The sequence below is a fragment of the Herpailurus yagouaroundi genome, unplaced genomic scaffold (genome assembly GCF_014898765.1).
Source record: "Herpailurus yagouaroundi ecotype Mexico unplaced genomic scaffold, PumYag 29, whole genome shotgun sequence".
Lineage (NCBI taxonomy): Eukaryota > Metazoa > Chordata > Mammalia > Carnivora > Felidae > Herpailurus > Herpailurus yagouaroundi.
Genome location: NW_024412377.1, coordinates 85,035,553 through 85,060,839, shown reverse-complemented (window position 1 = coordinate 85,060,839; position 25,287 = coordinate 85,035,553). Strand labels below are relative to the sequence as shown.

General features: G+C 36.1%; 1 protein-coding gene across 1 annotated transcript in view; it reads right to left on the bottom strand.

The window, feature by feature from the left end:
- The window catches only part of LOC121041913 (40S ribosomal protein S13-like), a 72,491-nt gene extending 55,052 nt beyond the window's left edge, over nt 1-17,439 (bottom strand). Inside the window, 3 exon segments of the mRNA XM_040493113.1 lie at nt 11,262-11,401; nt 15,663-15,736; nt 17,334-17,439. Coding sequence (XP_040349047.1) covers nt 11,262-11,401; nt 15,663-15,736; nt 17,334-17,439 — 320 coding nt within the window.
- Between the last annotated feature and the right edge of the window lie 7,848 nt (nt 17,440-25,287).

Below are 25,287 nucleotides of genomic sequence, written 5' to 3'. Positions count from 1 at the left end.
AAAAAAAAAAAAAAAAAGCAACGGCCTCAATGAGCACTGATTTTCATTATTCATATTTCTTAAGGCAAAAATTAGCTGGCACAATTGCATGGTGACTATAGCAAGAGGTGAATAAACAGACATAGTCAGATTTTTAAAAAATGTGTGGCCATCTCGAATAATATTATTTTGCATAGATTTTTTTTTCAAGGTGGAGGCTAAAAGCGCCAACTGAGGAGAGAAGATTTTCAGTGTCAGTGAAGTTAAAACATGTCAGCAGCAGTTTCTTCTGCGAATATTGTCTCACATGAAAGAAAGGATGGATTGAATTCATATCTGAAACAAGACAAGATTTTCCATCTGACCTCATTATGTGTTTCTCTGGAGTGCATCCCTGGGTTTCTGCCGGAACTGAAATGTGTTGTGTGGCAACCAAATATAAAATAGCTCAGTACTACCGTAACTGACGTATCTTAATAAGATGGGGTATTTATTGTTTTGCCACAGTCATCTCTTAACTCTAAAAGTCATAATAATGTGCTCGATCCCTTTGTTAAAGCAATCCCCTTAAGTGAAGGCATGTACTAATGAAAGGGTTTATGCTGCACGGCTGGAAGCGAAGATAAAGTAGCATTACTGTAGATCACAGGGATTTATATTGAGAATTTTTTTATGGAAAGATTTTTAGAAACTCGGCCGTTGTATCCTTATAAATAATTAAACATACAAATTATCATTGTTACAGTACAGCCAGTTTGCTTTTTCTGTGAGCTTGGTAATCGATTCAAGAACATATTGCTTTAAAGGGATTTATACATTTTTCACTGTTGCTGATCATACTAGAAAATTATTCAGAGATCAGTAATAATAGAAAACTTTCCCCTAGATTAACCTTGCAATACAAAGAGATTTCCTATATGGTGCTATGTAGTAAAGAATGTTGTCTTGTTTGTTCAGCATTATTTGTGCAAAGGCTTATTTGTATATATGTGTGTATGTATTTGCATTTTTCATACTAATGGATAAAGCAGCATGTCATTGTTTATATTATTGCTGTATATATATATATATATATATATATATATATATATACACATTATGATTTTGTTTTTCAAAATATAATCAATGTAGGAAAAATTCTACAACTCCCAAATCTACCACTATTAAAATATGCTTCCATACCCTCTGAGCCATTCCATAAGTTAATTATCATTATTACCTAAAAATAAATCACTGGCATCAAACTACTGAAAAGAAATCATTACATACATTCAGCTGGTTATAGATAACAGATTCAGATATAAAGGCCATAGAGTGAGTTGCAATATTTGGTGAAATTAATATCAATCTATATTTATTTATACGTAATAATTCGACATAGTTTTAATTTTTAGTTGCTATAGCAACTCATTGTCACATCAAAGTTCCTATACCGTATGTGTCTTAAAACAACAAATACCAAACTCTACAACCTAATACATAGGTTAATTTGGACAAGTTTTTTTTTTTTTTTTTTTTAATTTTTTTTTTCAACGTTTATTTATTTTTGGGACAGAGAGAGACAGAGCATGAACGGGGGAGGAGCAGAGAGAGAGGGAGACACAGAATTGGAAACAGGCTCCAGGCTCTGAGCCATCAGCCCAGAGCCTGATGCGGGGCTCGAACTCACGGACCGCGAGATCGTGACCTGGCTGAAGTCGGACGCTTAACCGACTGCGCCACCCAGGCGCCCCAATTTGGACAAGTTTTGAGTACGTAATGAAATCATTTGGTCAATATGTTCAATATAGAATATAAAAATTTCTGACACACAATGAAAATTAAATTTACTGAGGACAATTAATCTTTTGTGAATAAAGGCCATGTGATCTGTGACACATCACTTTTTATGAAAAGAAATATTGGACATTATTAACAAGTGGACATTTATGAAAGGCACATTGCATTCCAGGTATTTGCCCAATACTGGGAATGCAGAGATTAATTTAAGTTTCCTCCATTCAAGAGGTCACCCATCAAATACTGAAGTTTCTACCTAGTGTGAAACAGTTGTGAGAAACTAAATTAAAATTTATATATGCAATAGTCCACCTTCTAAAAATGCTGTTTAACATCCCCCACCCTTGAGACACAGTGACTGATTTCCAAATAACAAGAAAAAAAAAATAGTAACTTTGCAGTGGAGAAACCTGAAAAACATGATCTTAGCCAAGCAAAGAAAGCTAACGTTGTCAGTGATGTCCCATGGATGTTTTTTCTCTCTGACACGTGGTAAGAAGGGAATCTGTACCCTTTGAGTATTCTTTCCAAAAATTTATAACCCCAGACTATTCTGAGAAAAACACTGGATAAACCTAGATTGGGTGACAGTTCTGAAGGATACCCAGCCAGTCAGTATTCCTGAAGACTGTCAAGGTCATGACAAACAAGAAAAGCCTGACATGATTTCTTAGTCCAGAGGAGACTAGGGAATCATAATTAACTGCAACGTGGTTCTGTGGATTGGATCTAGAACAGAAAGAGAACATTCAGAAAGACTGTTAAATGTGAATGAAGTCTAGAGAACAGTTAAAAAATAAAACACTTTACATATAACTTTATCTTATTTTGTTTCTATTTAAGGTGGGGGAGAGGCACAAAGGGAGAGAGAAAGAGAATGCCGAGCAGGATCCATGATCAGCGCGGAGCCGTATGCAGGGCTCGATCCCACCACCCGGGGATCATGACCTGGGGGGAAGTCAAGAGTCAGACGATCAACCAACTGAGCCACCCCAGGCACTCTTACCTATAACTTTAAAGTCTAAAAAACTACTCTATTATATTAGACAAGGGGAACTGTGGTTTCATCAATGGCCAATCAATTATTAACTATCTAATGGTTAAGAATGAGGGAAACTCAGCATTCCATGTAGCCAGGTCAGTGTCACACAGCAACTACAGTGAATACATAACATTCATGTAAATACATTATAAAAGATCTTAAAACATCATCAGTCAGGGGTTTGCAAATTATTTTCTGCAAAACACCAGACATTTCTGAGGGTAGTGCATTTCAGCTAAAGGGGATGGCATTAGCCACGGCCCCATTTCCAACTCAACTACACTAACATGGAGTCACATAATATTTTATTTCATGAGAGGGATCCATGGTTTAGAACGTAACAGAAGAAAATCCGTAGGAGAATCAGTGATCCAGGTAACTGCCGATTTAACTCTAACATGTATATGAATCACAGGGCATCTTATTAAAAGCAGATTCTGATTCAGTAGATCTGGCATGGGGCCAGAGATCTGCATTTCTAACAAGTAATATACCTCCCAGGTGATGAGAACTCTGCTCGTCAGAGAATAACACCTACGTGGGAAGGATCTAGATCAAAATTTTAAACTATTTTCTTACCACAAATTTCACAGAGGAAAGTCTGCTATTATTTTTAGTGGGTTTTGTGATTTTGACTAACATACACCAATCATTCATAGTTAGCTGCTTTTTGGTTAGATAAATTATGAAAATTGAGTTTTCTGAGCTATATATAGTCCTATCCATTGCTGATGGCTCAGTACCCCTAATCTCATTCTTATTTTTCATAACAACTCCCAGACCCTTGACCTATCCAGCCAACTTCCCTAAACCATCTTCTCATCCATCTCATTGTAGAACCAGTCATTTCAACATGAAATTGGACCCCATTTTCTCATGCCAAATACATTTTATCATATCACATTCTCAGCCCAGTCTCAGGAAGTAAGCACTATCAATTACATCTTCATGGAAAAAGGAAACAAAGCAGGCATTTGGGATTTTTACAAACTTGCGCTTTTGTATTTCATGTGGACATTTGCCTCTCATTTGAAAGTGTACTTCATGTTGACTCTTAGTACATTCTCCATGGGGTTATTGCAATCTTTCTGTACCCTCAAAAGCCAAATTTTATTCCAAATCATTTAATGATCAATCTTATTTTCTGCTTCCCAAGACTGAAATCCCCGAGTGTCTAACATCTATCTCTCAATCCTGATACTCTCTCAAAGTACTGAACAATACTTTTCCTTCTGAACTATCCAGGCATCCCATCAGTTTTGTGTGCGTATCACTACCTGCCCTTGAGTGAAATTGTTCTCCAGAAGGTCACCAACCACTATGTGCCAGTTCCAATCACATTCTCTTTGCTTAGTTCAGCATCTGACACCATGGGATAGCTACTTTTTGGAATAGTTGTGGGTTTCTTCAATTTCAGATTTCTTTATGAGCTTCTACCCAGTTATTTTATATTTGCTTCCCCCCCCCCACTTTTACTATAAATTTTGAAAAAAAATATTTTGACCTGTAAAATTCAATTGCTTGGTTTTGAATCTTTATCATTTTTGAGCTTTATTATTTTAAGCAGTTTACTTCACTTTATGTGCTTTAATGTGTTTATGTGTAAAATCATGGTGATATTGGTTCTTTTTCATATGGTTGCCTTACGGATTAAATAAGTTAACATATATAAAATGAGTAGAATGATGCCTGACAGTAAGTTGTAGATGAATGTAAATTAGTCCTATAATCTTTCTGCAGTCATTCTTTTGGACAGTTTATCTACCCTCACTTCATCAACCATCTCCATATAGCCATCTCACATCTGTGTGCATTTCTAACTCAGTTTTTCAGTATCACCACTAGTGACGTTTAAAACTAGACATTTATTAATGTACAGCTGTCCTGTACATTACAGCTGTCCTGTACATTGCAGCACAGTTAGCAGGATCTTTAGCCTTTACCTACAAGAAGCCAGTATCAACGTTGGTTGTAAACCAAAAAACTGCCCCGAGATATTGCCAAATATCCTCTGGGGGTAAAAAATCACCCCCCTGTGAGAACCACTGTTATAATCCCTTTCTGTATAAGGTTATCGTTATATGGATGTCTCTTTGGTGCTTCAGTATATGTCCAAAGGTGAGTTTAGCATATTTTGGTAGACAAGTAGTACATATTATCTTATCTAAATAAGATAGAAAATACATAATAATTTTTATTTTTCTCTCCCTTGCTCTCTACTAGTCAGTCTAGTAAATTGTGTTAAATATGTAATCCTAATATTTTCACCATTTAACCCATATGTAATACCACTCAAATTACCAGAATCGGTCCCTCATTCTTTCCAAAGAGTTCTTCTGACACCCACTCAGCGGTAGATATACTTACTCTAGCGAAAAGACAAAGATCCAGTCATCACAGACCTTATGTTCTCGTGGAGGAAATAAATAATAAACAAGCAAACCGATAAATAAATGGTGTGCATTGGAGTAGTAATATACGTCACAAAGGAAATAAAGAAGGGTAAGGGGAGGGAAGATAATTGAAAAATGGTGTATTCATTAGGGTATTAGTAAGGGCAGCTTGGAGAAGGTGGCATTCCAGCTCCTCCTGTGAAGAGCCTAACTGTACAAAAATTGGGGGATGGCAGCAGCAGAAATAAATGCCTTGGGGTGGCAATGAACTTGGCATTTACACGACAGAGCAGCAAGTTCAGGGTGTTGGCAATTATTCAATGTATGGGGCATCGGTCCAGGTTGGATTTGAAAGGAAAGACAGGAACCAGATTCTAAAATAAATACACCAGCCAAAATTCCTTCATGTTGCAAAAAATGCAAAGAGGATAAGACGGATCTAAGCTGATGAAATTTTACTAAGTCACTTGATTTCTCTGACTTTCATATTTTTAACTATTTTGAGTTTTTAGCTGACTGTAAAACTTAATTATGCATTGTGTTGGGAATTGTGTATAACATATGAATATATTTAAGCAAATATATTCATGTATTTTATAAAAATTCTCCATTTTAGAAGTTATACTCAACTTCTAGTTTAGAAGAAAGCCAACATTCATGTTAAGTTCATCAAATTTAGACAATTCTGTAAATAAATACACATCCTAAGATATTTCAAAAGCTTTTGAAAGGCATAATATTTTCATATAATTATGACAGCATTAAAATTCTCCATGAAAAACATGTGAGTTTTAGTCTAATGCTATTGAATTAGCTTTAAAAATTCAAGGTATGAGGCCAGAGAAATGATTGCAACACAGCAATTACACATGGCACTTAAGTTCCGTAAATGCTTTAACGTGTAACATACTTTTGAAAATCAGTATGGTCCAAAAAATTAGCTCTGAATGCTAGCGGTGCCCGAAACAATGGCTAAAATTAAGGGTGTGCCAATGTCTTGCCTTCGACACTTATTTTGTGTTTCCTCCAAACTCTCCTTTCCCCTGCTTTAAGAGTTTATGATCCAAACACTCAAACCACCTTTGGGTAAAAATACAATTAAAAAAAAAAAAAAAACCTGCTTGGGATCAATTTTGTTAAATCTTTAGTTCTTTGTCTTTGTTCCATAGTTATTCTTTTGTTGTCTTTGCTTTTTAGACTTGAGATATAATCGAAGAGTAGCGTGTGCTCGATTTCTACAGATGAAGGGGTGAGTTAAGGACATAGTGGCAGACCTAATTTAGAATTCTCCTACTTTTGTATACTTAAGTCAAATCCTTAACTGAATTCTAACACAGAGTTTGTTATTTACAGATGCCCTCATTAGCCTCTCTCTCGCTGTGGAGACAGATACTTCTTTGCTTCTATTAGTTCTCACCAGATTAAATTACTTGCATCAAGGCACTATTACACTTCCACTGGAGCTAGTGCTGTGTAGCAAAACAACACCAGTAGGGAGTGAATGGTTATCAAGAGAAAGTTTACTTTCAGTGTTAAGAATTAATTTAGCCGAATTGGTGCAGTGAAAGTGGTAAACACAATCCCCTCACTGGTGTTTGTCAGGGTGTGTTATATCACCCTGGATTGCTTTGTCAATAATCTGCCTGGCCTGCAAGCTAAAAATCTAAGATTGCTCGGATGACTGACAGGCTGGAGATAGCTGATAATTCTAAGGAACTGGAGGTGTAAAATCTTCAAGGACCATGTCTACAGTATAAATGCCAGGGTATCTCCACATCACTCTGTACTTACAAAGGCAACAGCATTGTTAATGGCAGCCTGTCTGTCCATCAAGTTTGCTACCGGCGGATTTATCCCTTTTTCACTCCTTATCTTTCTTTGCTGTGTTTATTTCGAAACCAGCTGCAGAATAAATTGCCTCTTGTCTTCACCTCCTACACTGAGTACAATGATATGTTCTGTAAAGCTTAAAATCATGGTGTTTTTCAAGCACTCCTTTTTCAGAACACTGACTTCTAATTTTGTTTGTTTATGAATATGTATTTTTTTTCCTCCTATGGAGGTTTTCAGCAGAACACTAAAAATGACTCTTATTTACTTGATGAGTGCTCAGGCTCCAGATAAAGGTGTATATGTGATATTTCATAGAAAAGAAACAAATAGAATTGAGATAACCATTTTGTTACTGTCGTGAATAATTCATTAGATCTGTTTTAATCAAATCATTAAAATTAGTAAACAGTGGAATAATTTGGAAATATAAAGTATACAAATAGAACTTGATATATAAATAGAGATATATTTCTATGAAACAGTTTTCAGAATTTAATCAAGTGTAAAGTATCCACCCTTGATGCACATCTACCCATTTGCACTTTTCCAACTTAGGACTGAGAGGGAAGAACAGGATTGTGGTTGGGAAGATATAAAGATTGAAATTAGAGTTTACGTAAAATGCCCAACTTCTGCTTTTATCCAAACCTTCCTGTTTTGCTGGTAGCCAATCACTTTGGGAACATCTGATTAATCTTACTAAAGGTGATTATACATATACTTTATGAACAACTTCTCTCCCAAAGATATACAGGTATACCTTATCCAAAAGAAACGTAAAAGAACATGAGCAATCAATCATCAAAACCAAACAATGCCCATAAAAAATGTATGCAAAATACATATACACAAAATATGGCACATGTATAAAGCTTTTTAGTATGGGTAAAATAAAAACAATGTAAGTGTACATTAACACTAGAATGGATAAATTGTGCCATCTCTCTATATATAGATAGATGATAGATATAGATATAGATATATATAGGTATAGATACAGATAGATATAGTTTTTTTTTTTTTAGTCCAACGCAATAGTATGTAGCAATGAAAGTCAAGAAAATACAGCTATGCATAACACATAGCCGAAGCTCAAAAACAATTATGAGCCAAAGAAACGGGGCATACATTCAACGATTCACTCCAAGTTCAAACCTAGTCATAACTAATGAACTAGAAGTGACCACAGGGACATGGGCTGGGCATGAAGCAATCTCAGGAATTCTGATAATATACTGTTTCTTCAGATGGGTGCTGGTTACATGTTGGGTTTGTTTGGTGGGTTAAAACTCATCGAGATGTACACTTATTATGTGTGAACTTTTCTGTGTCTATATTAATAGTTCACAAAGTTTAACATTTAAAAAGTGTCCCTATCTTCAGTCAGCGCTTGCAACTACTTATTAAGTTGTAATTATCAGGCATGTCCCCTATTCTCTCTAAAAGTTCTTTGCAGAGGGACATACAAGTAAGAAAAAAGGGAGAGTGGACTTTGGTCTGAGTAACAAAGAGTTCTCTACTAATCCACTGACATTTAGCCACACACACATACACACTCATCTGTGTATATTTAAGTCAACTTGTAGCCTCCTAAATTGGTAAGTAATGAAGCAAACATCTATCAGTCATTATTTTGCAACATAAAAAATTCTTGAATTCTGTTAATTATTTCACAGGCAATAGGCAGTCATTTTTACTCGGGCTGGTTATTATATGCACCATCAGAAATAACATTCATTCATTTATTCATTCATTCCCCAAATCTTTTTGAGAAATGTTATGCTAGGGCCAAGAATGTGGAAGTAAGATGCAGACTCCTTGCCTTTCCATGGAATGATTTTTTTTAAACAAACCTGTCAGCTGTTTATTACCTATCAGCATTTTAAGTGCTATTTCAGGATGTCCCATCGCTTGACTAAAGAAGATGACCAATGGTTTATTTCCATTTTTAAAGTATGATCATTATGACATAAATTATGTCGCTTGGGCTGCTATAATAAAACTCCACTTGTAGAGGTGGGAAGCCCAAGATTAAGCTGCTTGCTGATTCGGTTTCTGGTGAGAGCCCTGTCCCTGGCTTGAAGATGACCAAATTCTCACTGTAACCTCACACAGCTGAGAAAGATTTGTCTCGTTTCTGGTCTTTTCTTCTAAGAGCACTAATCCCACTATGAGGACCTCACTCTCATGACCTCAACTATACTCATTTACCACAAAGGCCCCATCCCAAAATACTACTATATTGGAGTTAGGGCTTCAACATAAGAATTGGAGGGAGGGATACAGACATTCAGTTCATAAAAGAGGCAATTATTTGGTGACGACATATTTTAAAAGAACTGTCTTTGCCCCTATGAGCTTCTGGCCATTATGTCATTGCCCTCCCTCCCTCCTCGCCTTCTTGTCTTTAACAATGACATTAAAAAATAGGAAGAATGTATTTTCTAATTCTAATTCATTTTATACCTGTGACAGTAATTAAGCGGGCAAATTCATTACTATCATTACCACTAGACTTTTCTCATTACCACTGCTTTGATATAAAGTAAATGAACAATTACAATAGAAATCCATTATCAAAATTGTCTTGTATGTAAAAAATGATTTTATTCTTCAAAATGATATCCTCTCAAACAATCAGATTAACTGGAAGATGTAGTTTCTAGACTTTAAAATTTGAACTTAACTTTTAGTTAATATTTTGAGTGTAAAAACCAAGGTATCATTACAGATCTGTTGTTTTCAAAGTTTTAATAATTATTTTTAACATAAAAATATTTTATGAATATTTACCCTATTTAATCTTGAACAAACATTTTTTTTTCTGGTAGAGTTATTTTTATTTATAATAACACAGAGGTAGATTCACCTATGACTCATTTCAGTTGTGTTAACAATTCTACCTCACCATTAAACCAACCATATTCACTCAATATATTTAATTCCTTAAATAATGTTTCACTGTATTTCATCGATGCCGAACTGAAAAACAAGTCTGGGACGTTTGGATTACATAGCTTTAAACATCCAACTGTTGGAAGGTGAAAATTATGATGTGCATCTAGAAATCTGTTGCAGTAAAATCAGAATAGATATGAAGCACACCTTTTAATCACACAAGCTTACTATTTTTTTTTCTGAATGGTTTCAGAATTAATACTATAGCATGTGTGTCTACAGACTGAACACTGAAGATGATTTTTTTCTTCTCTTGGGCTTTGAGCAAGTTGTAGAGTATCATGGGAAAGTGCATCATCATGAAATGACAACAGCAATAATCTCAAAACAGTGGCCCAGGAAGACACAACCAGTAGGATGTAGGTGGCATTCTAAAAAAAAAAATCCCAATTGTTATCTCCAATATTCCTATGAATGCTAGCAGATAATAATGGCTGGTAAGACTTAATAAAGGATATAGAAGAGCATTCCAGGTGAGAGAACCTGATATACATCCATATGGAGATGATAGAGGTGTCCAAAGAACTTTGATTAGACCAGCTGGGCAAACAAACAGACCTAACTTAAAAGAGAGTAAAAGAAAAGGAAGGACAGGTAAGGAGAGAGATAGTTTTAGAATAAATTTGGCCAGAGAGAAACTATTGAAAATATCTCACTCTAAAAGTGACCTAAAAAATGGTACTTTTTAGGTGTTCATCTAAAGACATTCAACAAAGATAATGAACCTTCAGGAGAAGACATGAGCAGAGGAAGACTTTTAAGTAGCTATTGCTATATCTCAGACTAAAGTTGACCTACAGGGCCTGAGCAATGTCCATGTTAGTTGAATAAAAGACCAGAGAAAATTTAAGAACAGCTGACTCAATTGAAGAGTAAATTTTGTTGATTTGTGTCAGGAATAGTTTTTCTAAAAAATACATGTTGTAAGGGGTACCTGGGTGGCTCTGTCGGTTAAGCGGCAGACTTCGGCTCAGGTCATGATCTCACGGTTTGTGGGTTCGAGCCCTGCATCGGGCTCTGTGCTGACAGCTCAGAGCCTGGAGCCTGTTTCAGATTCTGTGTCTCCCTCTCTCTCTGCCCCTCCCCTACTCACACTTTGTCTCCCTCTGTCTCAAAAATAAATAAATAAATAAATAAATAAATAAATAAATAAATAAAACTGTTTTTCACAGTTCCTAGATTAAATCCCAGTGGTATTGCCTGTGCTTACTCATGACACTTCTTTCAGATGGTGAGTTGGACGGGGGCTGGACTCAGCTAGGCTGGCTGGGCTTTACTCTCCTTGAGGGTCTTTCATCTTTAAGACGATTGGACCAGGCTTCTTCACTTTGTGATAATAGCAGCAGTCTAAGAGGGCAAGCTCCCAAGTCCAAGCACTTTTCAAGCTTCCATCTCCAACCCCTATACTAATGTCACACTGTTCAAGTAAGTTGCACTGCCAAAGCTAGAGCCAGTACTAGAAGGGACTACAGAAGAGAATGTTATGTTTTATTGGCAGGCATTACTATACCAAAATACCTCAATGGCCTACTGCAAGGATAAAATAATGCATAGGAAATACTAGCATATGCCTAATAAATAGTAGGTGCTAAATAGATGTTAACTACTATTAAAACCTTAGTAATGGTTTCCATAATTGTGTATTTTTTAACTGTCAATCTTACCAAAGAGCTACTTTACTTTTTCTTTTTTTTTTTTTTTTCAATTTTTTTTTTCAACGTTTATTTATTTTTGGGACAGAGAGAGACAGAGCATGAATGGGGGAGGGGCAGAGAGAGAGGGAGACACAGAATCGGAAACAGGCTCTCTGAGCCATCAGCCCAGAGCCTGACGCGGGGCTCGAACTCACGGACCGGGAGATCGTGACCTGGCTGAAGTCGGACGCCTAACCGACTGTGCCACCCAGGCGCCCCTACTTTTTCTTTATAAAGTTGACCTAACAGTTTTCCTATGGATTACTTCTGTGTTTAAGCCAACACCTGTTTTGACACAAGACTTGGTATTTGGATTCAGCTCCTAAAGTTAATTCCAGTTTTGAAATATATCAATAAAAATTAGATATTTTACTGAAGATTCCTTAGGGCAACAGACAAGACAGTTTACACTATACATCACATCACAGAAACTTAATTAAATTTCCCTTAAAATTTCCTCTTCTCCCCCAAAGTCTTCTTATCTCCTCTCTAATAAGCCTCCAAATCCTTTCCCTTTGCCTCCACACTTCAGCTCCCATCCTCATCAAGTATCCATTACTCAGGTAGACAAAAGTCAGATGGGTAGCCTTAATTAACATCCTATCTTTTTCTTTTCCAGTATGCCTCCAACCATATATCTCTAACCTATTCAAGGAGAATAGGGAAAAATTTCAGACGTTCAAGTCAAATATTATTTAAAATAAAGAAAAACAACTTTAAACAAAAAAAAATATTAAGAATTAGACTAATATAATGCATGGCTGATGCTCAGGATATAGAGACAAACAAGGTAGTTTCACCAAAATTATTAGCTTTCATGTCTAACCCTAAACAAAGCCCTAAGATAAATGGGCCAACACACACATATTCAAAGTGCTTCAGGAACACAAAGTAGGAAGCATTTGGAAATGTCAGCAACATGAGCTCTTACTCTAAAAAGACTCAGCATTGTGTATGGGTAGTGACATGCACAGTACTTTCTTGAAACTCTACTTATAAGAGTGTTTTCTTCAGTGTCTCTCTTTCTCACTCTCTATGTGAACTTGAACTAATTGTCTCTGTTGTATACTAACTGCAGACCCTCCTTTAATCCCTGACACAGAATCAAGCTCACAGTTTCTACTCTCAACACCTGCTATTACCCTTTCCTTCAAATAGGCCATTTATCCTGACAGTAAGTAAACCTTTCTGGGAAGTATTCCTTGTGGAACTGTAGTTTGTCTTTCAGATTATCTGAAAGATCAAATTTCAAGTTCTTCTTTGATACTAAACATAGGTCTTTTCTTTCTATGAAAAAGCTTAGAATGTACCTTTTTATTTCAGGTGGGAAACACCCTGGAGGGATGACAGTAAGCAACATTTAAATTTATATATAGAAAATGCTTTGAAAACCTCTATCTTTTCATATCAAGTCTGATATAAAGGATAATATTGCTCAAGAAATGTTATAAAATGGTCTTTATGTGCTTCTAAGTGAGAAAGACATTGGCTACTGGAATAAATAAAACCTTGGACATTCAAATCCTTGTTTTATTTTATTTTATTTTTTGCTGTTTTTAAGAAAAAAAAATAAAAGAATAGACAAACTTTACCAGCTGAGTAAGTTTTTGTTTCACTTTTTTGTTTGTTTGTTTTGTTTTATGTGAAACACTATGAGTTCTAGGCAAAATAATCACCATCAGTTTGAGGAAGGAGAGATTTTTGTAAAATATATGTAATGGAGTTCCAGATATTAGATGGATTTAAAGTGACACAAAAAGCTATTAACAAAACTGTTTTTTTTGTTGAAGACATTCAATAACTAGATTGTCTATAACAGGATTATCTTGTGAGATAAACCCTACATTTGGACTATGGTAAAATAGCATGTTTGATAAACTATAGAGGCAAGAGTGTGAGCAGATTGATGTAGAAGGTCAAAATAGAATGTTCTTCTATATTCATAACTGCATATTTGTGTGCTTTCTGTATTACTTAAAATCACCCAATTTGTTTATATACTCACTCTTATTAGCAATTTACTTCAGATTTTACAAGTCTTTAGACTACTTATTTATAAACTGAAAATAATTGTTCCTTCCTCTCTCAGTTTCTCACTAAAAGTTAAATGACATATACTTCTTATCATATTCTGTGAAGTCAGGGATCTCTATGCAGGAGTTTCACACGTAAAAAAAAGAATCAGCAATCAATAAAGGAAAAAAAATGAACAAATATTCTAATTTCCATGAAAAGTTAATATGAAGTTAATGGATTGAACCGTTAAATGTCAGAAACGGTTGTTACTTTACATCATACACAAAAATAAACTAAAAGTGGATTAAAGACTTGAACATAAGACCTGAAGTCATACAACTCCTAAAAGGAAACAGGTGGTAAACTCCTCAATATTGGTCTTGGTGGTGATTTTTTTTTTTAATTTCACACCAAAAGCAAAGGTAGTAAGAGCAAAAATTAAAAATTGGGGCTACCTCAAACTAAAAAGCTTCTGCACAGCAAAGGAAACCATCAAGGAAATGAAAAGAAAACCGACCAAATGGGAAAAATACTTGCAAATTCTGTATGCAATCAGAGGTTAATACCCAAAATATATGAAGAATTCCTACAACTCAATACCAAAAACAATCTGATTAAAAGATGAGCAGATGGTCTGAATACATATTTTTTCAAAGAAGGTATAAAGATGGCCAATAGACCCATGAAAATGTACTCCCTAATCATCAGTAAAATGCTATCAATTCTACTATGAAATATGATCACACACCTGTTAGAATGGATATTATAAAAAAGACAAGAAGAAACAAGTATTGGAGAGGTTGTGGAGAAAAGGAAACCCTTGTACTGTTGGTCGGAAAGTGGTACAGACATTGTGGAAAACAGCACAGAGATTCTTCAAAAAAATTAGAAATAGAACTACTGTATAATCCAGCAGTTTCACTTTTGGGTATTTAACCAAAGGAAACAAAAACACGAAGTCAAAAAGCTGTATGTACCCCTATGCTCATTGCAGCATTCCTTATATTAGCCAAGACACGAAAACAGCCTAAGTGTCCATTGATAGATGAATGGATACAAAAAAAAAGTAGCACACGCACGCGCACACACACACACACACACACACACACACACACACACGAAGAATATTCAGCCACAAAAAATCAACGTGATTTTGCCATTTGTGACATCATGGGTAGACACTGAGGAGGGCACTATGCTAAGTGAAATAAGTCATATAGAGGAAAACAAAACTGTACCATTTCACTTATATGTGGAACCTAAGAATAATCACAACACCACAACACAGCAACTCATAGATACAGAGAACATTTGAGTGGTCGTCAGGGGCAGGTGGTAGGGGTGGACGATGAACAAAATAGGTGAAGCTGTTCCACAGATATAAACTGCAGGTCATAAAATAAATATAACATACAGCCTGGTAACTAGAACTAATAATAATGTATTATATATTTGAAAGTTGCTAAGAGTACACCATAAAAGTTCTCATCACAAGAAAAAGTTGCAACTGTATGGTAATGGTATTTTGACTTATTATGTTGATCATTTGATACATGTATCATCGCTACATTATACACTTAAAACTGATATGTTATATGTCAATTATATATGAAAAAAAAAAAGAATTGAACTTGGTTGAAAGATGTATACTACTAGATGTAAACCCAATTATAAGGCTATAGTATTCAAAACAAAGTGATATATATGTACAACAGAAGACAGAAGTGAAATAGAACAAAGTATCTAGATTTAGATCCACACACATATACAGTAATCTAAGTTAAAGCCAAATTACTATTGCCATGAAAAAGTCTGCAAGATAAATGAGGCTTAATCAAAATTTCCATTTAGGAAAAAAAAACATAAAAATTAAATTCTACCCCACATGATACATAAAAAATCAAGTGAGATGGATCATAGACTTAAATGTGAAAGGTCAAACCATAAAATTTTTGGGAGATAACATACAAAAACATCTTCATGACCTTGGAGTATGCGAAGGTTTTTCTTATAAAGGACACTAACAGTGAAAAGCACTAACCCTAAAGGAAAAGTTTAGTAAGTTGAACTGCATTAAAATTAAAATCTCATTGCCATTAAAAAAAAAATAGAAAATGCAAATGTAAGGAATAGAGTGGAGAAACTTGTTTGCAATACATAAACATGAGGTAGGACTAGCATCCCAGGAGTAAAGAACACCTCCAATAAGAAAAGACAAATAACCAGAAAGGTAAACAAAAACACTTCACAAAAGAGGACATGCAAGTTGCCAAGATGCATATAAAAATTACTTCTCAAAGAGGTGCAAATTAACACCTGTGACCTATTACTACATACCCATAAAAATGACTAACAGGCTAAAATGACAATAGCAAGAACGTAGAGAATGCCCATAAAACGCTGGGAGAAGCTTAAATTGGCCAAAAGATTTTAAGAAAACTTATTTATAGTACCCACTAAATCATTAACTATGATCCATTATTTAAAAAATGTGTAATATATGATGTATACCAAACAGTTGCAAAAACAGTGCCATTAAATTAAACACTTTAACGATATTGATTAGGTTTTAGAATTTAGTGAACACCAAATTGCAAAAATGGTAAAAAAAACAAAAAAAAGAGAGAGGAAAATATAATAACAATTAAAAATAATCTACAATATCTGTTAACATCTTAAAATACTTCCTTTAATTTTTTTTTTTTCTAATTGGGGAAATACTTCATTATAATGTGGATTTCAATCGTTGGGATCATACTGTCACTTTATACACAGTAACGAATCTGGCTTTCATCATGTTTATACTTTCTAAGAGTATTTTATATGATTGTTATTTTCTTATTTTGGATATTTATAAAACTTAACCCATTTCAAAATATGAATACAAAATGAGTGGAATCGCTACAGTAAAGAGTAGAAACTTTTTTTTTTTTTTAAGTAGACTCTACCCCAGGGTGGAGCCCAATGTAGGGCTTAAACTCAGTACCCTGAAATCAAGACCTGAGCTAAGCTCGAGTCCAACACTCAACTGACTGAGCCACCCAGGCACCTCAAGAGTGAAAACATTTTAAGGCTCTGAGACATTTTACAAAATTACACTTCATTGGTTTGACACTGATTTTTATGCTACCCAGCAATGTATGATAGCATGTTCTCAGAACTTTAACTATAAAAAATACCAAATTGCCAGTTATATATTTTTATTTACATTATTTTTTATGAGAAATGAGGCTGTGCTTTTGCCACCCTTTATAGCTTCTTTTCACCTTTTGAGAATGTTCAATGTTCAATTTACTCATTGGTGGTTACTACTGTTTTCTAAGTGACTGGTGAGAGTCCTTTACTAATTATAGATATTCATTTTTCCCATGATATTTCATGTAAGTTTTGTTTCTCAATTTGCTCATCTTTTTACCCTTTTGAATGTAACATCATTGTCGTGGCTTCTTACTGCGTCACCTTAGTTGGGCTGGAAATGGCATTTAAAGCTCCCTGTACCGTATGGCTCTAGAATCGTAAGAGCTACAAAAGAAATTTGCCTGAATTTGGAAGGGGGAGGTGAAGCAGCAGCCACATCTTTTATGCAAAGAAGATTAGTGTAGAATACCATGCCTTGAGGCAGGTCACAACCTTACTCACCTATCTGAAGTCTCACTTTGATGACCTGGGAGCCTTCCTGCGTCTTACTTTCCCAGGACTGCTGAGGGTACAGGTCTATGGTAAAGGGCAGCAGCTGCTTTTCCATACTTCCCCTGCAGTAATTGGAGACAACAAAAGAATGATGTTGGTGCCAGTTCATCCTAGTGAGTCCTTATCCTGGGTATTGTATATACCCAGCTGTCCTTTCTGCGGCTGGTCTGATACCTCATGGCCATTTGCAAACAGCTTCGCTCTCAGTATCAGATGCAGAGAAAGAGCGTTGCAAGGAGGCCTCTTCCCATTTCCATAACTGAGTAATTTCTAGTCCTTATATAAAATCCCTTACTCTGTATCACTTATGTTGGTCGGCTTCTTTAATAAAGAAGAGTCCTAAAGAGTAGCGACCAGCCACATGTGGCTGTTGAGCAACTTGAAACGTAATTAGTTGGAATTGAGACGTTCTCTATAAAATACACACAAGATTTCAAAGGTAGTAAGAAAAAAATTATAAAAATATTTTAGTAATAATTCTTACCTTGACTACATGTTGAAATGATAACATTTAGATATTTTGATTTAAAATAAAATTAAATTAAAATTAAAATTATTAAATAAAATAAAATAAAATTAATTTTAAAAAATATTTTTAATATACCTAGTAAATATGTTAACAGTGCAGAAGTAGCTTGCATTTGTGGTTCCCTTTATATTTCTATTGGACAGTAATATTCCAGAGGAACAGAACCTTAGGAATAAGTTTTCAGAATTGACTCTAAGATATCTGGAATGGGCCTCATACCTAATAAGACTAAAGACATCGATGTTTCTATTTTTTTTGGTGAAGGGAATACACATAGTCCAAGGAAAGCACAGGTAAATCAGATATTTAATTATTACCTGTAAACATCTGTAGTAAAGGATGTACAGAAGACAAAGCATGGTGAAACTAAGTTGTTAATGATATAGAAGATTATAGTGAAAATAAGGAACATGCTTTATTAAGATGAGTGCTTTCTTCAAAGTGCATTAAAGAATCTAGGAAAAGAAAGGTTCATGCAGGGTTAGAAATTACCAGCCTAAGATCTGGATAAGGGACCAAATGCTTCCATGGCTGCCCCAAAGAAACATCTCCTCTGTAGTGACAGGGCCAAAGCTTCTATAAAACTAACCAAAAGTCTATTTCTGAAGATGGTTGTATTACAATGAAAATTAAATTAAAAAGTTTGGGTTGTGTAATATTAAAGTTAGAGCAGTTATTGAGAAGAAATTAAACCCTGAAAACGGAATTGGCACACCTATGCTTACTTCAGTGTAACTGGAGACATCAAACGCCTAAATTCTGCTGAGCTTCATTTGTCAGTAGAAGAAACCTTTCCTCTCCTGACTGAAGTGATTCTCTCCTTGGATGAAGAATCTTATAAAGATTTGTATTGAATGTATTGTCTTAGGTAGTTGGCCATGACCAGAGAAGTTTGGTTTATTGACCGAAACCTAGAACCAAATATGGCCTATACCAAATGAACTTGAAATACCAGGACACCTTTGGTACAATGTAAGAGAACATATAGGGATACTGGAAATGCTATATTAGGAACACCTACCTTGTCACCAATCACCATGACACAGCACACCATGTCCACCCAGAGGGCCCGGGAGACACTCTACACCAAGATGATGAGAAAAGCACTGCAGGGGGAGCAAGAGCATCTTGAAGAGCTCAGTACTGGCTACACACTATAGACCTGGACTTACTGTAGGAATTGCTATCATCAAACTGACCTCCCCAAATACAATGAAGATGATTACATGGCAGGTATGAAGGACAGTATTTAGTCACCAAAGACAAGGCAAGTAGAGTCACTATACTAAAAAGCGGATCCATGGCATAATAAGGGGAGACCTTTGGTGTTGTCTAGTTGATCATAGTAGAAACTGAATGTGTTGCCATTGCTAATCTCAAGTCATCGAGTGATTTTTGCTTCACAGACAGCAGCTCACCATTATGAATTAGACACTCATCTAATGCATTCTGTAAACTCCAGGACATAAACATCAAGTTCTGTAAGGGTACCAATTAATGCCCCCTTTCCTACATTTAAAGTAAAAGAAAATTACCCTGTAGGAAGGAGGTAGGAAAATGAACATGTGTATAGTGAGGAGTAAGGGGAGAAATAGATAGAAATAAAAATACCCACAGCTTTCTAAATAATCTCCTTCTAATAGTCCCCTTCTTACCCATGTTATATCCTCAATTTGGAAGACTAAATACCTAGTGAATGTTCATTAAGATCCTTCTTCAGGAAGGGAGGGGCCAAGATTGTGGGGCAGCATGGAAGTTTTTGTTATTGTTGCTGTTGGTTGTTTTGCCTCTCTCATCCTTGAAATGCAGCTAGATCAACACAAAACCATCGTGAATACCTAGAAAACTTATTTGAGGATTAAGACAGCAATCTGCACATCTAGAACCACAGAACTCAGCAGGTCACAGAGAGGAGAACCGGGGGAGAAAGAAGCCGTGGAGAGTAGGGAGCTGATTTTTCTTGTGGAGAGAGGATGAGTACAGGAAAAGCACTCCTCCTCCCCTCTCCCCACCATGAAAGCAGCTGGAGAGAAAGAGACAGAGTGGAAACAGCTGCAAGGACTGAACAAAAAAGGGAGAAAGGAGAAAGGCCAGGGTTTAAATTCCATTAAGACTCTATAAACAGGGGAGCACAGAGGCTGAAACTCCGTAGCTCAATACCTGGAGAGCTCTGGTGGGAAGGGGGAATCCCCAGGAGCAGAGCAGAATGTCCGAGAGGTCCTCAGGCCACATGGAAAGAGGTGGTTCCCCTGCTGGGAGGACATTTGGTAGAGGCTGTGTGGCCTCTACCACAAAGGTCCCAGTGGACCCCAGAAAACAGCCACATTTGCTGGTGGAAGTACAAGGATTTTTAGGATGAAGGCTGGTGCCGGATGTGTGTTTTGATTTACCACAAACCATGAAACGCTGCTGCTAAACGATCATGTGAACTTTTTCTGGGACAGACTGGCACCCGGCTGCAGTCTCTGGGCATCTGCATCAGCACGATCTTATGAATGTTCTTGGGGGAAGGCCAGCACAAGACATTGCTTGGCAAGACCCTCTCCCAGGGGGTCTGAGTGGGTCAAAGCTGTAGGGCCCTCAGAAATGAGGGGTTTGGAAACACAGCCCCATCTAAGATAAAACTTGGGAGGGAGGTGCCACCTGGTAGACTGATAGCTTGGTCAGGAACAGGATAGAAGCGGGGAGTGGACAGAAGCCAGAGGTAAAGGAGGGGTGCTTGCTTTCTGGTCCCAGAGAGCACAGAGTTCTGATACTAGAGACTGGGTAGCTGGGTGACACCATTTTTACCCCTCCCGCACATGCGCATACAACCTACACTCGCGCCACAACTATCCATCCCAGCTCCATCTAGTGGAGAATGCAGTTGTTATACCAAGCCTCCTCACCCCCCCCAAATGGGCTAACTGCTCTAAAGCAACACTGCAAGTCTCTTTGCCTGATTTGTTTGTGGACTATAAAGTGCTTCATAGTTTGACTTCTAGGGGAAACCGTATGTAATTCCAATCATATTTCATTCTGTTTGCTGGTCCATCTATTCTTTTCTTTTTCTTTTTTTTTCTTATTCTTGAATACAGGAAGAGAAAAAAATATTTTTATTTTCTTTTTATAAAAAAAGACTTTTTTCTACCATATTTTTACTTTCTTGTAAATTTTTAAAATTCTACCTTACTTTGATCATTTCACTTTATTGTATTTTATTGTATTCATTTTTTTAAGTTTTCAAATGTTTTCCTTTTTTTTCTTTTTCTTTTTGTTTTTTCTTCCCCCCTTTTCTCTATTCTATCAAGCTTCTTTCAACAACCAGACCAAACACACCGGGAACCTAGCATCCTTTATTTGAATTTTTTATGTTGTTTTTAATTTTTTAATTTTAATTTAATTTAATTTAATTTAATTTAATTTAATTTAATTTTATTTTATTTTATTAATTATTTTTCTTCCTTCAAAATGTTGAAAAGAAGGAATACACCCCGAAAAAAAGAAAAGGAAGAAATGACAGACAGGAACTGTATATGTATCAACATAGATACAAGGCAAGATGTCTGAACCAGAATTGAGAATTGTGATAATAAGACTACTTGACTGGCGTTGAAAAAAGCATAGAATTCCTTTCTGTGGATATGAAAGAAATAAAATCTAGTTGGGATAAAATTAAAAATGCTATAACTGAAATGCAATCTCTAATGAATGCCACGGTAGCAAGGACGGATGAAGCATAACAGCAAATCAGTGATATAAAGGGCAAACTTATGGAGAATAATGAAGCAGAAAATAAAGAGGGAAACTAAGGCAAAAGAGAATGATGTAAGAATTAGAGAACTCAGTGACTCATTAAAAAGAAGTTAACAGGGGCGCCTGGGTGGCGCAGTTGGTTAAGCGTCCGACTTCAGCCAGGTCATGATCTCGCAGTCCGTGAGTTCGAGCCCCGCGTCGGGCTCTGGGCTGATGGCTCAGAGCCTGGAGCCTGTTTCCGATTCTGTGTCTCCCTCTCTCTCTGACCCTCCCCCGTTCATGCTCTGTCTCTCTCTGTCCCAAAAATAAATAAACGTTGGAAAAAAAAAAATTAAAAAAAATAAAAAAAAAATAAAAAGAAGTTAACATCTGAATCATACGGGTCCCAGAAGATGAAAAGAGAGAAAAAAGGGGTAGAAGGTTAATGTGAGCAAATCATAGTGGAAGTCTTTCCTAATCTGGGGAAAGACAGAGACATCAATATCCAGGAAGCACAGAGAACTCCCATTAGATTCAACAAAAAACAACAATCATCAAGGCATATCATAGTCAAATTCACAAAATACTCAGGCAAGAAAAGAATTATGAAAGCAGCAAGGGAAAAAAAAGTCCTTAACCTATAAGGGAAGACATTTCAGGTTTGCAGCAGATCTATCCAGAGAAACTTGGCAGGCCAGAATGGAGTGGCAGGATGCTCAATGTGCTGAATCGGAAAAATACGCAGCCAAGACTATCCAGCAAGACTGTCATTTAAAACAGAAGGAGAGATGAAAGGTTTCCCAGACAAACAAAAACTAAAGCAGTTTGTGACCACTAAACCAGCCCTGAGAGAAATTTTAGCAGGGGCTCTCTGAGGGGATAAAAGATGGAAAAAAAAAAAAAAAGACCAAAAGCAACAAAGACTACAAAGGACCAGAGAACGCCAACAGAAACTCTAACTCTGCAGGCAACATAATGGCAACAAATTAATAACTTTCAGTACTCACTCTAAACGTCAATGGATAAAACACTTCACTCAAAAGACATAGGTTAACAGAATGGATAAGAAAACAAGATCTATCTATATGCTGCTTACAAGAGACCCTTTTTAGACCTGAAGACACCTTCAGATTGAAAGTAAGGGGATGGAGAACCATCTATTATGCTAATGGTCGCCAAAAGAAAGCCGGAGTAGTCACACTTATATCAGACAATCTAAGTTTTAAAATAAAGACTGTAACAAGAGATGAAGAAGGACATTATATCAGGATTAAGAGGTCTATCCACCAAGAAGATCTAACAATTGTAAACATTTATGCTCCAAATGTGGAAGACCAAAATACAGAAATCAATTAATGACAAACATACAGAAACTGATTGATAATAATATCATAATAGTAGGGGAGTTCAACACCCCACTTACAGCTATGGACAGATCATCTAAACAGAAAATCAACAAGGGAACAAAGACTTTGAATAACACACTGGAAAGAATGGGCTTAACAGATATATTCACAACATTTCATCTAAAGCAGCAGAATACACATTTTTCTCGAGTGCACATGGGACATTCTCCAGAAGAGATCACATAATAGGGCACAAATCAGCCCTTATGTACAAAAAGATCAAGTTAATACTGTGCATACTTTCAGACCACAACGCTATGAAACTCGAAATCAACCACAAGAAAAAATTTGGAAAGATAACAAGTACCTGGAGACTAAAGAACATCCTATTATAGAATGAATGGCTTAACCAAGAAGTTAAAGAAGAAATTAAAAACTACATGGAAGCCAATGAAAATGTTAATACCACAGCCCAAAACCTCTGGGACGCAGCAAAGGCGCTCATAAGAGAGAAGTATACAGCAATCCAGGCCTTTCTAAAGAAGGAAGAAATGTCTCAGATACACAACCTAAACTTACACCTTAATGAGCTGGAAAAAGAACAGCAAATAAAACCAAGACCAGCAGAAGACAGGAAATAATAAGAATTAGAGCAGAAATCAATGTTATCAAAACCAAAAAACAAACAAACAAAAAACAGTAGAACAGATTAATGAAACCAGGAGCTGGTTCTTTGAAAGAGTTAAAAAATTGATAAACTCCTAGCCAGTTTGATCAAAAACAAAAAGGAAAGGACCCAAATAAGTAAAATCAAGAATGAAAGAAGACAGGACACAACCAATGCAGCAGAAATAAAAACAATAATAAAAGAATATTATGAGCAATTATAACCAATAAATTAGTCAATCTGCAAGAAATGGACAAATTCCTAGAAACATAAACTACCAAAACTGAAACAAGAAGAAATAGAAAATTTGAACAGACCCATAACCAGGAAAGAAATCAAGTTAGTAATAAAAAATCTCCCAAAAAACAGGAGTCCAGGGCCAGTTCGCTTTCCAGGGGAATTCTACCAAACATTTAAAGAAGAGTTAACTCCTATTCTTTTGAAGCTCTTTCAAAAAATAGAAATGGAAGGAAAACTTCCAAAGTCATTCTATGAAGCCAGCATTACTTTGACTCCAAAAGCAGACAAAGACCTTACTAAAAAGCAGAACTACAGATCAACTTCCCTCATGAAAATGGATCCAAAAATCCACAGATGCTAGCCAACCAGATCCAACAATAAATTAAAAGAATTATTCACCACGACAAAGTGGGATTTATACCTTGAATGCAGGGCTGGTTCAATATCTGCAAAACAATCAATGTGATACATCAATAAAAGAAAGGAGAAGAATTACATGATCCTCCTGATAGATGCAGGGAAAGCATTTGACAAAATGTAGCATCCTTTCTTGATCAAAACCCTCAAGAAAGTAGGGATATAAGGATCTTACCTTAAGATCATAAAAGCCACATATGAATGACCCACCACTAATACCATCCTCAATGGGGAAAAAGTGAGAGATTTCCCCCTAAGGTCAGGAACAAGGCAGGGATGTCCACTCTAGCCACTGTTATTCAACATAGTATTGGAAGCCCTAGCCTCAGCTATCAGACAACGCAAGGGAATAGATCGCATCCAAATCGGCAAGGGGAAGTCAAACTTGCACTCTTCACAGATGACATGATACTCTATATGGAAAACACAAAAGATTCCGCCAAAAAAACTCCTAGAACTGATCCATGATTTAGCAAAGTGGCAAGATATAAAATCAATGCACAGAAATTGGTTGCATTCCTAGACTCCAATAATGAAGCAACAGAAGGAAAATTAAGGAATTGATCCTATTTATAATTGCACAAAAACCATTAAAATACCTAGGAGTAAATCTAACCAAAGAGATGAAAAATCTATACACTGAAAACTACAGAAAGCTTATGAAAGAAATGGAAGAAGACACACACATACAAAATAAAATGGAAAATGATTCCATGCTCCTGGACAGGAAGAACAAATATTGTTGAAATGTCAATAGTACCCAAAGCAATCTATCCATTCAATGCAATCCCTATCAAAATAACACCAGCATTCTTCACAGAGCTAGAACAAACAATCCTAAAATTTGTATGGAACCAGAAAAGACCCGAAATAGCCAAATCAATACTGAAAAATAAAACCAAAGATGGAGGCATTACAATCCTGGATTTCAAGATGTATTACACAAAGCTGTAATCACCAAGACAGTATGGTACTGGCACAAAAACAGAC